The sequence below is a fragment of the Sapajus apella genome, unplaced genomic scaffold (genome assembly GCF_009761245.1).
Source record: "Sapajus apella isolate SASKATOON/1434 unplaced genomic scaffold, GSC_monkey_1.0 scaffold189, whole genome shotgun sequence".
NCBI classification, from domain to species: Eukaryota; Metazoa; Chordata; class Mammalia; order Primates; family Cebidae; genus Sapajus; species Sapajus apella.
In genome coordinates this window covers 31,730-48,991 of record NW_022437129.1, presented here as the reverse complement: position 1 = coordinate 48,991, position 17,262 = coordinate 31,730, and the positions used below count along the sequence as shown (strand labels likewise).

The 17,262-nt window shown below is 40.5% G+C and overlaps 1 protein-coding gene across 3 annotated transcripts in view; it reads right to left on the bottom strand.

The window, feature by feature from the left end:
• Window positions 1–17,262, bottom strand: part of AKAP10 (A-kinase anchoring protein 10) — a 75,062-nt gene that overhangs the window by 26,723 nt on the left and 31,077 nt on the right. For all 3 annotated transcript variants that reach the window (XM_032269198.1, XM_032269197.1, XM_032269199.1), the window contains 5 exons: window positions 13,615–13,699; window positions 12,695–12,818; window positions 11,523–11,659; window positions 7,232–7,376; window positions 3,520–3,693 (listed from right to left, as the gene is read on the bottom strand). In XM_032269198.1, coding sequence (XP_032125089.1) covers window positions 3,520–3,693; window positions 7,232–7,376; window positions 11,523–11,659; window positions 12,695–12,818; window positions 13,615–13,699 — 665 coding nt within the window. The remainder of the gene's footprint in view (window positions 1–3,519; window positions 3,694–7,231; window positions 7,377–11,522; window positions 11,660–12,694; window positions 12,819–13,614; window positions 13,700–17,262) is intronic.

Below are 17,262 nucleotides of genomic sequence, written 5' to 3'. Positions count from 1 at the left end.
GGAGGGGAGAGGAGGGAGGAGGGGAGAGGAGGGAGGAGGGGAGAGGAGGGAGGAGGGGAGAGGGGAGAGGAGGGGGAGAGAAAGACCTATATCCACACAAAAATGTGTACTCAAATGGTCACAGCAGCATTATTGATAACGGCAGAAAGGAAGGGACAATTCAACTGTCCATCAACTGTAAACAAAACGTCATATATCCTTGCAATGGGATATTTGGCCATAATGAGGAATAAAGTTCTGATATATGCTAAACATAAATAACGTGATGCTATTTTGAACACATGATTCTAAGTGAAAGACAGTCAGCAACAAAAGACCATACAGTATATGGTTCCATTTTTATGAAATGTTCAGAATCAGCAAATTTATTGTCTCTATAGAGAAAAAGTAGACTAGGGGTTGCCTAGGGCCGGTGGAGTGAGGGATTTGGAGTTTAAGTAAATTGGGTTTCCATCCGGAGTGGAAAAAATGTTTTAAAATCGATGTGGTGAGGTTGGGTATGGTAACTCATGCCTGTAATCCTAGCACTTTTGGGCCAAGATGGGCAGATCACCTGGCAAGAGTTTGAGACCAGCCTGACCAACTTGGAGAAACCCCGTTTCTATTAAAAATACAAAAATTAGCCAGGCTGTAATCAGACATGGTGGTGCACGTCTGTAATCTCCTAGCTACTAGGGAGGCTGAGGCAGGAGAATTGCTTGAATCTGGGAGGCGGAGGTTGCGGTGAGCCGAGAATGTGCCATTGCATTCCAGCCTGGGTGAATAGAGTGAAACTCTGTCTCAAAAAAAAAAAAAAAAAAAAAAAAAAAAAAAAAAAAAAAAAAAAAAATCTCAAAAGAAACCCCCCAAAAAAACCAATGGTGATAGTTACATAACTGTGACCATATAAAAACCAATGAATTGTACGATGTAAATGTGAATTGGCGCAATAAAGCTGTACAAAAAAAGAATATACAGTATGGTTTTATTTATAAAATGACAAGAACAGGTAATGCTAATCTATGCCATCAAAAGTCAGGATAGCAGCTGCCAGGAGGGCTTCTAAAGGCGCTGATAATGCTGTTTTTGATCTGAATGCTGGGTCACATGGATTCGTTCTGCCTGTGAAAATTCTTCAAGGTGTATAAGGTTATGATATGTGCAGTTTTCTATATGTATTAGTATACATCAACAAAAGACATAAAAATATATTTTATGGTTAACACCTAGACCTTCTTTAAGTGCCTAAATAAAAACAAGATATTTAGCCTATATGAAAAAACCAAAGTGGCAACCACACTCAGCAGGTCATCTCCTAGGTAAACTTAACAGGAGAAAGAGATACTCAGGAGAGCTTTGTTAATGGCAATACAATAATACTCTCAAATTCAAAGGGTTATTTATCAATAGGAATTAGAAAATTATTATGCTTCAGCTAAAACCAGGTTCTAATGCTTATTATTTTTAAGTTTTAAATTATATATATATATACATAGAGAAAATTATTATGCTATATTAAGCTTATGGTAAAGGACACTGGAAGGGGAATATTTCTGGCTCTGTCGTTTACTGTGTGACTTTAATAAAATCAGTTCTTTATGCTTCCATAGATTTCTTGTCTTAGGATATTCTACTTTATGTGATTTTGAGGAGAATCTGGTATGGTTTAATATATGAAAGCACTCCAAAAAACCCAAAAAAGGTTAAGGGAATATACAATGTGGCACCATAATTCAAAAAGAAATCAGCCGGGTGCGGTGGCTCACGCCTGTAATCCCAGCACTTTGGGATGGATGGATGGAGGCGGGTGGATCATGAGGTCAAGAGATCGAGACCATCCTGGTCAACATGGTGAAACCCCGTCTCTACTAAAAATACAAAAAATCAGCTGGGCATGGTGGTGCGTGCCTGTAATCCCAGCTACTCAAGAGGCTGAGGCAGGAGAATTGCCTGAACCCAGGAGGTGGAGGTTGCGGTGAGCCAAGATCACGCCATTGCACTCCAGCCTGGGTAACAAGAGTGAAACTCCGTCTAAAAAAAAAAAAAAAAGAAATCAAAGGCCTTGAGTGAAACACATTATAGGTGGTGGTTCATGCCTGTAATCCTAGCACTTTGAGAAGCCAACGTGGGAGGACTGCTTGAGGCCAAGAGTTTGAGACTACCCTGGCCAACACCACAAGACCCTGTCTCTCTCTTTTTTTTTTTTTAAGATGGGGTTTCACCATGATGGCCAGGCTGGTCTTGAACTCCTGACCTCAGGTGATTCACCCACCTCCGCCTCCCAAAGTGCTAGGATTACAGGCGTGAGCCATCATGCTCGGTCAAGACCCTGTCTCTTTACAAAAAAAAGAGAGAGAGAGAGAGAGAGAGAGAGAGAGAGAGAAAATCTAGCTAGGCAGAGGCAGGCGACATTTGAGGCCAGGGGTTCAAGACCAGCCTGAGCAACACAGCGAGACCCCATCGCTATGAAAAAAAAAATTTCAAATTAGCCAGGGGTGGTGGCGCATGTCTCTAGTCCCAGCTACTCAGGAGGTTGAGGTGGGTGGATTATTTGATCCCAGAATTTCCAGGCTGCAGTGAGGAGACCCTGTCTCAAAAAACAGAAAAGAAAAAAAAGAAGACCTAAGAGTTCACTCAATTATTTTATAAAAAGTATCCTAGACTGGGTGCAGTGGCTCACGCCTGTAATTCCAGCACTTTGGGAGGCTGAGGTGGGCCGATCATGAAGTTAAGAGCTCAAGGCCAGCCTGGCCAACATAGTGAAACCCTGTCTCTACTAGCCAGGTGTGGTGGCATATGCCTGAACTCCTAGTTACTCAGGAGGCTGAGGCAGGGGAATTACATGAACCTGAGAGGCAGAGGTTGCAGTGAGCAGAGATTGCCATTACGCTCCAGCCTGGGTGACAGAGTAAGACTCTGTCTCCAAAAAAAAAAAGTATCCTAAATAATTACATAAAGAGCTCTTCAGCGGCTATAAATATATTCCAGCATTATTTGATTTATTAAGAGAAACAGCCAGGGACTCAAACAGAATGGCCTGAATGAAACAGCATGATACTTTACAATACAGTATATTGTAAGTCACCACAAATATGTTGATCAGAATATAGTAAGTAGGCTAATTTTATTTCTCCTTTTTTTTTTTTTGAGACAGAGTTTCACTCTGTCACCCAGGCTGCAGTGCAGTGGCTCGATCTCTACTTACTACAACTTCTGCCTCCTGGGTTCAAGCGATTGTCCTGCCTCAGCCTCCCAAGTAGCTGGGATTACAGGCACCTGCCACCATGCCAGGTTAATTTTTGTACTTTTAGTAGAGACAGGTTTCACCATTTCGGCCAGCCTGGCCTCAAATTCCTGACCTTAAATGATTCGCCCACCGCAGCCTCCAAAAATGCTGGGATTATAGGCGTGAGCCACCGTGCCAGGCTTTTATTTTTTTGTTCTTACACCTTAAAATTTATAAACAGGATCTGTTACTGGGGTTTGAAGGAAAAGATGTGTATGCTTTTCTCCCTAATGGCAGATGCAATCAGTCAATACCTGAGACGCAGAGCTGTCAGAACCCCCTGGGTGAGACTCATCAGGAGGGCCAACAGAGCCAGGAGCAGTCAGCGACACGTTCCCGCCCAGAAATTCATCTCCTCGAACCGAATGGATGAGATCATTCAAATATTTATAATAAAGATTGCTGGACAAAAAGCCAGGCAAAAAGACCTGATAGAGAGGAAAAGCATTGTTTTTAAAGTTGAAATCAAATCCAACTAAAACTATTTTTAAGAAAAAAGTTTATAATTCTGCTGGTGATAACTGTAAACTACCTATAACAAATGTTTGTACTTCTTACTTTACTGCAGGTACTATTCTTTTGAACAGTTTACAAATTAAAATTATAATGCATGAGGCTGAGGCAGGCGAATTGCTTGAACCTGGGAGGTGGCGGTTGCTGTGAGCCGAGATCATGCCACTACACTCCAGCCTGGATGACGGAACAAGACTATGTCTCCAAAATAAAAAAAAAACGAATTATAATGCAGGTAGTTTTCTTGGGCTTTCTCCCCAAAACATTTGTCATGAAAGTATTACATAAACTTGATATTAATACTTTTTAGCAAAAAATAGTCCATAGGATATAATTTGAAACTAGATTTTTCTGGTTTATGATAAATATTAAAGTTTTTGTGCATATATGTATTTTTACTTTTAAACTGATTTCCTTAAGATAACTAACCAGGATCAGGAGTGTAACTGCTGAATTCAATTTTAACTTTGATATATATGGTCAGTTTACCCTTCAAAAGAATATTATAAATTTGAATCGTTAGCAGTATGTCAAAATATCTATTTCCACATAGGTTTTCTTACACTGAGTTGTGTTTCTTTTTTCAAGTAATTATTAAATAAATACCTAATTGTACATCAATGTTTTTATTTGCCTTTAATAATTGTTAATTATGCTGAATGAATTCTCATGTTTATTATCTGCATTTCTAGTGCTATGAAGGAAGTCTGTAATAGGACATGCAAATAACAAACGTGAGAATTTATTCAGTATAATTTGTAATTATTCATGTTCGTATTTAATATGTGCCTTTTTGTTTTTGTTTTTGTTTTTTTGCGACAGAGTTTCACTCTTGTCACCCAGGCTGGAATGCAGTGGCACGATATTGGCTCACTGCAACCTCCACCTCCCAGGGTCAAGTGATTCTCCTGCCTCAGCCTCTTGAGTAGCTGGGATTACAGGTGCCCGCCACCACATCTAGTTCATTTTTGTATTTTGAGTAGAGATGGGATTTCGCCATGTTGGTTAGGTTGGTCTTGAACTCCTGGCCTCAGGTGATCCACCCACCTTGGCCTCCAAAAGCGCTGGGATTACAGGTGTGAACCACCACGCCTGGTCAATGCTTTATTATTAATAAGCTATTAGTGATACCTAGTGATCATAATACCCAAAACTCGTGTTCCAATCCTGTTGACAGACAGGTGAAATATTTGGATCATTCCTAAACTAAGTTTGCCCTATACTGCCTTCTATTATTTTTGGAGACAGGGTCTTGCTCTGTCACCAAGGCTGGAGTACAGGGGTATGAACACAGTTCACTGCAGCCTTAAACTCCATGGCTCAAACAATCCTCCAGCCTCAGCCTCCTGAGTAGCTGGAACTATAGGTGAGTGCCACTGCGCCCAGCTAATTTTTGGTACTGCTTTCTAGAAATTTAAAAATATGTAATAATAATAATAGTAGTAAGAGTCATTGACATTTTTTGATGCTTACCATGTGTCAGGTACTATGTTAATATGTATTTTACACACATTATCTTATTTTAATCCTCAAAGGGACTTTCAGGTAAACATGCATATTATCCTCATTTTACAGATGAGGAAAATTGCATTAGAGAATCTCAGTTACTGGTCAGGCATGGTGGCTCACGTCTGTACTTTTGGAGGCCAGCACTTTTGGAGGCCAAAGCAGACAGATCACTTAAGGTCAGGAGTTTGAGACCAGCCTGGCCAACTTGGTGAAACCCTGTCTCTACTAAAGTACAAAAATTAGCCAGGCGTGGTGGTACCTGCCTGTAATCCCAGCTACTTGGGAGGCTGAGGCAGGAGAATCGCTTGAGCCTGGGGGGCAGAAGTTGGAGTAAGCCAAGATTGTACCACTGCACTCCAGCCTGGACAACAGAGTGAGGCTCAGTCTCAAAAAATAAAAAAAATAAATAAAAAAATTTCAGTTAGGCTGTTTGTCGTTGTGCTACATCAACGAGTGTACTTATACAAACCTAGATGATATGGCCTAATCCACCCCTTGGCTATATGGTACAACCTACGGATCTCGGGCTACAAACCGGAATCACATGTTACTGTAGTGAATACGGTAGGCTACTATTACAATGGTAAGAATTTGTGTATTTAAACACAAACACAGAAAAGACACAGGAAAAATACAGTATAAAAGATAAAAAATGGTACATCTTTATAAATGGGCACTTACCATGAATAGAGCTTGCTGCTCTGGGTGAATCCGTGAGTGAATGAGAAGGCCCAGGACATTCCCATACACTGCTGTAGACTTACACTGTACACTCAGGCTACATTAAATTTATTTAAAATTTATTTTCTTTAGGCCCGGTGTGGTGGCTCATGCCTGTAATCCCAGCACTCTGGGAGGCTAAGGTAGGGGGATTACGAGGTCAGGAAAGTGAGACCATCCTGACCAACATGGTGAAACCCTGTTTCTACTAAAATACAAAAATTAGCCGAGCGTCATGGCATGGGCCTGTAGTCCCAGCTATTTGGAAGGTGGAGGCAGGGGAATTGCTTGAACCCAGGTGGCAGAGGTTGCAGTGAGCCGAGATCATGCACTGCACTCCAGCTGGGCTACAGAGCAAAACTCTGTCACCAAAAAAAAAAAAAAAAAAAAAATTGTTTTTCTTTAATAAGAAATTAACTTACTGTAACTTTTTTAACTTTATAAGCTTCACTTTTTTTTAACTTTTTCACCCTGTTGTCATAATAGCTTAAAACACAAACATATACAGCTGTACAAAAATATTTTCTTTATATTTTTATTTTATAAGCTTTTTTTTCCTATTTTTAACTTTTTTTCCTTTCTAAATTTGTTTGTTAAAAACTAAGACAAACACATACATTAAGCTAAGCCTACACAGGGTCAGGATCATCAATATCACTTTTCTCCACCTCCGTATCTTGTCCCACTGGCAGGTCTTCAGAGACAGAACATGCATGGAGCTGTCATCTCGTTTGATAACATGCCTCCTTCTGGAAACCTTCTGAAGGACCTATCTGGAGCTGTTTTACAATTAACTTTTTTTTTTTTTTAAATAAGTAGAAGGAACACTGTAAAATGATTAAAAGTATATACAGTAAATATGAGGTAAGGGAGGTTTTTCAGCTCCATTGTAATTTTTTGTTTTGTTTTTGTTATTATCTTTTTAGTTTTTCTTTTTTCCTTATTAAAATTTGTTTTTTCTTTAACTTTTGTTATTATTGCACTTCCAGCTTTGATCCATTATAATCATATAGGATCATTACACATGCAGTCCATTGTAGACTAAAATATTATGTGGCACACGATTGTACATACCAGGCCAGATTCAAGGTCTCTGCTCTGAATCACTGTGCTGTACTGCTTCCATTTCCACCATGCTATTCTGCTTGGTTTTCCCACCTTATATTTTATGAATTCTACCAATAAAACGTCTTGTAGTTTAATACTTCTGAAATTCTTGGTTACCTTCTCCATGGTTGTCCAGGCCTGACGTAATGGAGTTGTGAAACAGTTGGGGAGTGGCCCACCTTCTCTGCAGATATTAGATTCAATTTCTAATCGTACAACATCATCAAATCCAAGAGGGTGTGTGGCTTGGAGGGAGAAGTACCTATGGTAAAAAGATATCCAAAGTGAAACCAAATTCCATAGCAAGTATAAGCAACTTTTTGCACCTCCTCCAGAGAATCTTATATGAGGCTACTTGATTCAGCCTGCAGACCTAGAACCATAGCGCTATGTTATCAGAGTGCTGATGTAACCTTTCCTTATTCCCACTTCCCCAGAGACACTTGGGTCAACTTGCTACCTTCTATCTGCCTGCCAACCATCCTTAGCTCTTGATGGTGAACTCCACTGTTGTTTAAAAGCTGTAAGGATCAGGCTACAAATGAGGCAAAGAAACACACATATATTTATGGGCACCCATTCTCTGTTCAGGACTTGATAGATAAAAATGAATTTATAGAAAGGGAAGACATGGTCATGTCCCCTGAAAAGCAAGCTGAGAAGATGTGTGCACAGAATAAAGTAAGAACACATCATCATAACTACGAGGCATCAGCAGTAAACATGTACAAATTCAAAACAAAATGGCACTGAGGGTGAGCTGGACAGATATGATATATCTGGACAGAACAGGACTTACTGATGACTTGGTGTAGAAAGGAAAGGGAGTAACTAATATTGGTAACACAAAGAGTTCTACCTTGATGGGATATAATGCAACTAATGTTTTGTTAAGCTGATTATGAATGAATACCAAAAAAAGCATTAAATGAGAGAAAAAGGTCTCTTCCAAGCATTCCAATGGCTTCTATCTCCTATCCCCTGACAGAAATATAAAGGTTGATGATGCATGATTATGATGATGCATATATATGACACAAAAACAAACAAATAGGCAGGGCACAGTGGCTCATGCCTGTAATCCCAGCATTTTGGGAGGCTGAGGTGGGTAGACCACCTGAGGTCAGGAGTTCAAAACCAGCCTGGCCAACATGGTGTAACCCCATCTCTATTAAAAACTACAAAAATTAGCTAAGTGTGGTGGTGCACATCTGTAGTCCCATCTACTCGGGAGGCTGAGGCAGAAGAATCGCTTGAGCCTGAGAGGAGGAGGTTGCAGTGAGCGGAGATCAAGCCACTGCACTTCAACCTGGGTGACAGAGCAAGACTTCGTCTAAAAAAAAAAAAAACAGTCTACTCATGATGGTTCATGCCTGTAACCCCAGCACTTTGGGGGGCCCAGGCTGGCGGATGACCTGAGGTCAAGGGTTTAAGACCAGCCTGGCCAACATGGCGAAACGATGCTTCTACTAAAAATACAAAAATTAGCCAGGTATGATGGTGCAGGACTGTAGTCCCAGCTACTTGGGTGGCTGAGGTTGGAGGATCACTTGAGCCTGGGAGGCAGAGGTTGCAGCGAACTGAGATTGTGCCATTGCACTCTAGCCTGGGTGACAGAGTGAGATCCTGTCTGGAAAAAAACAAAAACAAAAACAAGAAGGGATTTGTAAAGTCAAATTTGGCACAATGAACTTGGCAAAACAGTAGTGCCAGTGGGATGTCATATAGAAATCTTCATTTAAAAATGGCTCCCCATGTGAAAATGGGATCCAGTGGGAAAACAGTCTCTACTGTGTGTGGTTACTGAGCTCCAGCTGGAATCTTACTAGTGCCACTCTTCTGTTCTAGCATAAAGACAACTATCCAGGGTGGGCACGGTGGCTCATGTCTGTAACCCCAGCACTTTGGGAAGCCAAGGCAGGAGGATCATTTGAGGTCAGGAGTTCAAGACCAGCCTGGCCAACATGGTGAAACCCTGTCTCTACTAAAAATACAAATATTAGCTGGGCATGGTAGCCCGCATTTGTAATCCCAGCTACTTGGGGAGCTAAGGCAGGAGAATCGCTTGAGGCCAGGAAATGGAGCTTGCAGTGAGCTGAAATCATGTCACTGTGCTCCAGCATGGGCAAAAGAGCGAGACTCTGTCTCAAAAAATAAATAAAATTAAGAAAAAGAGAAAACTCTCTTTTTAAATAAGCATTTTGTAACAAAATGTGAATCTCCTATGTTGTATTGAGTAAGTTGGTAAATACTCCTCCATGATTTGAATTTTCAGGTACTTTAGACCAAATAAATGTCTAAATGTAAATTCTTCCTATTTCAACATCTATATAACAATGCTTCTTATATAATACCTTCCACAAATATATTATACCAGAATAAACACTGGACGGAAGATGAAGAACTGCATTTCATTTCAAGTTCTGCCACTAACTTGTCCCGTGACTTTGAGAAAATCGTTCTCGCTCTGGGCCTTATTTTCCTTACTTGCAAAATGGGAAAATCAGACTATATTCCTAATCTGGAATCTTTAGAAGACATACCAGATAATCCCTATCAGAATTATCTGGTATGTCTTCTAAAAATAAAGATTGCTGGTCACACATCAAACCTGCAGAATTAGAATTTCTGAGAGGGGAGAAGTGGAAATCTTTTTTTTTTTTTTTTTTTGAGATGCAGTCTCACTCTGTCGCCCAGCTTCAAGTGCAGTGGCACAATCTTGGCTCACTGCAACCTCTGCCTCCCAGGTGATTCTCCTGCCTCAGCCCCCCAGTAGCTGGGATTACAGGCACCCGCCATAATGCCCAGCTAATTTTTGTAGTTTTTAGTAGAGACGAGTTTCAATATGTTGGCCAGGCTGATCTCGAACCTCTGACTTTAAGTGATCCACCCACCCTGGCCTCCCAAAGTGCTGGGATTACAGACAGGTGTGAACCACCATGCCCAGACTGAAAACCTATTTTTAACAAGCTCCCAGGTGATTCATATGCAGACAGCCCAGCAAGGGCCTGTAGACCAATGTTCAAGAACCACTGGCCTAGATGCTATTGGCTGTCATTAAATCCTAACATTTATGAACTTTTCTCTACCCACAAGTTACCCCTTTAGCATTTGCTTAAGGATACAAATAATAAATTACCTTTTTTTTTTTTTTTTTTTGAGACAGGATCACACGCTGTCACCCAGGTTGGAGTACAGTGGCGCGATCACAGCTCACTGCAGACTTGACCTTCCAAGGCTCAGGTGATCCTCCTGCCTCAGGCCTCTAAGTAGCTTGGACAATAGGTACATGCCAACATGCCTGGCTAATTTTTTTTATCTTTAGTAGAGGCGGCGTTTTGTCATGTTGCCCAGGCTGGTTTCAAATTCCTGGGCTAAAGTGATCCACCCGCCTCTACCTTGCAAAGTGCTGGGATTACAGTTGTGAGCCACCGTGCCCGACCACAAATTCCTTTTTTTTTTTAGATGGAATTTCACTCTTGTTGCCCAGGCTGGAGTGCAATGGCGCTATGTTGGCTCACCACAACCTCCACCTCCTGGGTTTAAGCAATTCTCCTGCCTCAGCCTCCCAAGTAGCTGAGATTATAGCCATGCACCACCATGCCTGGCTAACCTTTTGTATTTTTCAGAGATGGGGTTTCTCCACGTTGGTCAGGCTGGTCTCGACCTCCAGAACTCAGGTGATCCGCACACCCCAGCCTCCCAAAGTGCTGGGATTACAGGCAAGAGCCACCACAAATTACTTTTACAGAGTCAGAAAAGTTAAATGAAAAGAATACCATACGTTACAGAGCTGGCTACAAGCTCATCACTTCCTTGACCAGATATTTTCAATTTTGGTCACTGTAAGATTTTTCTCATCCTCTCATTTTCAGTGAAAACTAATAAAAAACTAATTTAATAACGTGGCTGAGCAAATTTGTACAGAAACTATAACACACCTATAAATAGGCATTCAAGGTCCTTTACAATCTATTCCAATTAGTATCAGCATCCTCATATTTATTCACCACCTCTTGGATTATTCAAACTCAATTTTCTTGAAAGTGCCACCTTCCCCTAAGTTTCCATGGCTTTTGTGTCAGTGCCTTTGCCTAGAATGTTGTTTCCTGCCTTCTCTGGGTAGCAATATTCAATTCATTCTTTAGGATCCAAAGTCTCTCTTCTGAGAAACAATCCCTGAACACCACCACTGCCATCCTGTTTACCCCACATACACCTTCCCTTTCCCAGCAGAAACTTTTGTTCTAAGAACCACCAAAGCTTTACAAACACCACAGAAAAAGCAGCTTTTATGCTGCCTCCTGTGAGCTCCTGGGCAGCAGAGACTGAGTTTATTCATCTTTATTTCCACAGAACATATTAAATGCTCAGTAAGTACCTGCATGGATCTATCAATGTAACTCACTTGTCATATAAAATCATGGCATCATTCTGTGCCTCCTGTCCATCGTATTGGCCCTTTTTAGCAGCAAGTTGAGACTGGAAGTTATCTGCTGCCAACCAGAATTGTAAGATATTCACTGCATCCTCTTTTTCCATGTACTAGGAAGAAAAAATACAAAAGGGAAAATAAGATTATAACCAGATTTCTCTCACCATCTCCAATCTAGAAGCTCGAATATTAAAATATGGGTCATAAGCAAAAAACAAAAAGATGTACTTCTTCAGTTAACACCCATAAGCAAGTTACGGTCATTTGAGATTGAAAAGTTTTAAAGTATTCTTTTAGAGACGAAAAAAAATTTACAAGAAACAAACACTACACAGCTGGATGCAAACTTTTAGCGAACTAGAGTAAAACTTATACTAAATTGAATTTGTAGTTCCTCGCCAGCAAACACAGAAAGAGTAAACTAACCAAACCAAATGCTTCACACCTGATCATTTTCACCATTCCATGAGGACATATTAACCTAAACAAATTGTTGATTTAATTTATGGCAAAGAAAGGGAGTAAAAAAACAAATCAACTGAGCCCCTGTATTCTTGTAAAGAGGCAGAATTCAGTGTCTAAATTACTGCCTCATGAAATTGAGAATCCTCTTTCTACTTAATAATCATTCGCTTTCCAACAAAATAATTTCACTTGCTGAAGCCTAACAAACAGCATTATATGAAAGCGTATGCCTCAGAGAGATTAATATACTCATTGTCTGTTGCAAATGCGTCTTCACTGGGCAATCCTATCAAGAGGCTAAAGTAAAAATGATGAGAGTAAGAAAAAATTTACTACTTTTCTTTTTCTCTTCTGAAGTCTGGTCTGCAATTTATACACTGGAAGCAAGTTTCAAATTCTGTGGTTTTAAAATAGCTCCAAATAATTAAAAACATGCATTCTCTTATATGCAGTAGTTTAATTAGGTTTTTCAAAATTAGAGTTATTTAATACACTGAATTTTCATGTTCTCTCTAATATATTATTCAATTACTCTTGCCATTAGAAACAACTTGAAACAATGATAAATCTTTTTGAAAATGACTTGTCTCTTCTGCGTTATTTCCTACAGACAGGGCCCCAGCATTTAAGTTAGAGGCTGGAATGCTCGAATAGAGTGTGAAAGGAAATGCAGACTTTACCTCAGAGAAATAAAAGAGGGCTGACTCACAGAAGAGAATGTCAGCCAGGTAAACAGTTCCACTGGTCAGCACTTCAATCTGGTATTTACAGAAATGGTGACTTCGCAGAAACTCACTAAAGTGCCTGCACATGGACAAAAGGGAAAATTTGAGGGAACGACCAAGGAAAGAGCTTAAGTGGGAAAAACACTCTTTCCACACTGTCCCTGTTGTATCTTAAAGGCCTAGGTCAACACTACCTCACTTCCCCATGGTGTCATTCCTGATTCCTTTACCTGCTCGTAATCTCTGCCACCTTTTTATGACTTTGTAGTTCTCCCCTGACATTTAACACATGCCACTTCATTAAAGAACATGCCCTATGTCTTTTAGTAGGCTGTAACTTCAAGGCAGGTACTATACCTAACCAAGTCTTACACACAGCACTCTTTTGATAAATGTTAAGTGAAAGAATGAATACACAGATTTTTTTTTTTTGAGGGCACACAGCAGTAATAAATCTAAAAAACCTCTGGAGGCATTTCAACAACTCTATGTGGATTTAGTTATATGGCATCCATTTAGCTTGAAGCCTGAACTAACAAATTAGGAGACTCATCTGAAGACATGTATTATTTAAATAAATAAACCGATTCTAATAGTCATAATCACTACAGGCTTAATCACCCCCCAAATGATTTTAGAACTAAAAACAAATTAACTTAGGAAATAGTAACACTGAAAATGAAAATTAAGAGTTCATATAACTTATATTTAAAAGAAACTATTAACCAAGATAGAGTATGCTTGATTTGATCTTGTAAATATTCAAAATACTTAAATCCTCAAAAATACTTTGCTTTTAAGCTGAGTGAAGCCCATTCCTAACAATGGACCCAAATTCCCTAGGATACATAATGTGAAAATATAAACTAACTTACTCTTGTTCCATTGCACTAAAGACTATGGACTGTGCCAAAACGAAACAGTTGGGATCTACCTGTCCATCTTCTCCACAAATCTTTGCTGTAAAAGAAGTAGTAAATAATTAAATTTCCACTAAATTCAAACTATATACATTTGCGAGTCAAACTGGAAGTTACCAACAAAGGCATATAAACTAGAAGGTTTTAAACAGAACTAAAAGAAAATACAGGCAACACTTGATCTTGACGTAGAAAGTCTTTTGAAGTACATATGCAAAAGTAGAAATCAAAACATTTAACACAATTTTTTTTTTTTTTTTGAGACGGAGTTTCGCTCTTGTTACCCAGGCTGGAGTGCAATGGCGCGATCTCGGCTCACCACAACCTCCGTCTCCTGGGTTCAGGCAATTCTCCTGCCTCAGCCTCCTGAGTAGCTGGGATTACAGGCGCGCGCCACCATGCCCAGCTAATGTTTTGTATTTTTAGTAGAGACGGGGTTTCTCCATGTTGACCAGGATGGTCTCATTTCTTGACCTCGTGATCCACCCGCCTCGGCCTCTCAAAGTGCAACACAATTTAATTCCTATACATTGAAACACTCCAAAAACAAAATATAAAGGCAAACAAACACAAAAAAGATTTGTAGCATGCATGACAGCTAAAAGATTACTATCATTAAACTATCAAGACCTCTTACAAACTAGTTAAGAAATGTCTCAAAAGAACAATGATCAAAGCATATGACAGACAATCCACAAAGGAACAAATATAAAATGACCAACGTGAAAAGATATCATACTCACTAGTAATCAAATAAAACGATTAGGAGGCACTACACCTTTTATCTAGTAAATTGACACAACATTGCTTTTAACAATATGCATACTTGAGCAAGGGCACAGGAAAACAGACATTAGTGTTGGTGGGGCTATAAACATCTTTTTCTGAAGGCAATTTGGCAGTTTCTAGCATAGGTTTAAAAATGAACATACCCAGGCCGGGTGTGGTGGCTCATGCCTGTAATCTCAGTGCTTTGGGAGGCTGAGGCAGGTGGTTCACGAGGTCAGGAGTTTGAGATCAGCCTGGCCAACATGGTGAAACCCTGTCTCTACCAAAAATACAAAAAATTAGCTGGGCGTGGTGGCAGGCACCTGTAATCCCAGCTACTTGGGAGGCTAAGGCAGGAGAATCGCTTGAACCCAGGAGTCAGAGGTTGCAGTGAGCCGAGATTGTGCCGCTGCATTCCAGCCTGAGAAACAGAGAGAGACTCTGTCTCAAAACAAACAAACAACAAAAATAAAACAAAACAAAATGAACATTCTCTTTCAACAAGTAATTCTATTTCTAGAATTGTAACTTAAAAAGTTATGGATTTGTGAAGTTATCTGTAAAAAAGTTTATCAAAATGTTATTGGTGGAAATTTTAAAACATGAAATGTGCTAAAATAAGGAACTGCCTAAATAAACTGCAGCACATCAATAAGCAGTTTAGCTAGTGGTTAAACATGGCTGGAAAAACCACATACCATGATGCTTAGTCTCACTCTGTGTTCACTACTCAGTGGGGCCTTTATGAAACCCAGGGATCAAACTAGTTTCCTGGTCTGTTTACACACTCTCCTAGACAATACAAATCTGTGATATTGTGAAATATGTATTTGGTCTTTACTTATTTTTTTTCCTTTTTCTTTTGAGACAGGAGCTCACTCTGTTGCCCAAGCTGGGGTCAGTGGCATGATCATGGCTCACTGCTACCTTGAACACCCGGGCTCAGTGACCCTCAGCCTTCTGGGTAGCTGGGACTACAGACAAGCGCTACCATACCCGGCCAATTTTTAAATTATTTTGTAAAGGGGGTTGCACTATGTTGACCAGGCTGTTTTTGATCTCATGGCCTCAAATGATCCTCCTGCCTTAGCCTCCCAAAGTGCTGGGATTACAGGCCTGAGCCTTTAGCCGATTTCTTAGCCTACAGCTCCTACAATTCATGGAATCTCCGGATTCTTTTGTATGCTAATGAGATGACTTGTGGCAGGTGGCCTCTAAAGAGCTTTAGGATGAGGGCTAATCACAAAGACCAAGGCAAATTACAGGGTTGGGACTTTCAGTCCAGTTATCAATCACGCCTACATAATGAAGTCTCCATAAAAAAACCGAAAAGACAGAATGGGGAGGGGTCTTCTGAATAGCTAAATCTGCAGAGGTTTCTGGAGGGTATCGTGATCTGGAGAGGGCATGGAAACTCTGTGCCCCCTTTCCCATGCCTTGCCCATGCATCTCTTCCATCTGCCTGTTCAATCTGTATCTTTTGTAATATCCTTTATAATAAATGGGTAAATTTAAGTAAAGCAGTTTCCCGAGTTCTGAGAGCTACTACAGCAAATTTATTGAACCCAAGGAAGGGATTGTGGGAATCCCAATTTACAGGTCAGTCAGAAGCACAGGCCACAACTTGTGCTTGAGACTGGCATCTCAAGTGGGAGCAGCGTGGGACAGAGTCCTCAGTCTGTGGGATCTAATGTAATGCTATCTTCAGGTGGACAGTGTGAGAACTGAATTGACTTAGAGGACACCCAATTCCTGTTCACCGAAGAATCATCTGCAGAATTGGTAGGTGATGGGGGAAAAAACTCCACACAACTCGGGTCACGGAAGGGTTACGTTTTGTGAGAACTCAGAAGGAGAAACTTAAGGTGTTTTTTTTTTCCCTACAGTACATCTCCTTTCTCAAATGTCCAACATCTCTTCTCCTATTCTATTTGCTGAGGACTTTGCTTCCTGCTTCAGTGAGAAAACAGAAGCATCAGAAAAGCATTTCCATCATCTCCCACATCTTCCCACTCACCTGCATCTCCACCCATGTACTGTATTCTTTCCTGTGACTCTAGATAAACCATCCTTGTCCCCATCTAAGCAATCTTCTATCTGGGCACTTGAATTCATCTTCTTTTGCCTCAAGACTTCTCTCCTATAACAACTGTCCCCTCTCCTGCATCAACTTCTCCGTCACTATTGTTGCTTCATTCCTATCAGCTGTGTGGACTGCATGCTATACATGTATACCTGCTTGCATGCTGTAACATACCTTATGTGCTTACCACACAACTCACCTTAAAAACAAAATTAAGAACCATTGTCCCTTTTTTTTTTTGGAGACAGGGTCTGGCTCTGCCACACAGGCTGGAGTGCAGTGGCATGACCTTGGTTTACCGCAGCCTCGACCTCCTGGGACTCAAGCGATCCTGCCACCTATCCTTCCTAATAGCTGAGACTATAGGTATGCTCCACTATGCCTGGCAAATTTTTGTATTATTATTATTTTTTTTGTTAGAGATGGCGTTTTACCATCTTGCTCAGGCTGGTCTCAGACTCCCGGGCTCAAGTGATCCACAAGCCTGGGCTGCCAAAGTGCTGGGATTACAGGTGTGCACCACTGTTGTGATATTGTGCTGGCCTAGAGCCAGAACCGGAGCAAAACTATTTTATAAAATGCAAAACTGTTTTTAGATAAGTTGAAATGGCTGCCCCATTCTCCTCACAATAACTACTGTCCTTGGCCTCTGTAAATAGAACTGCTAGTTTGTTCTTCAAAACTATGTAAAGCTGCTTACCTTTCTTATCGGTAACTGCCAGAATTGCTAGCCTTTGCTTACCGGCAATTGC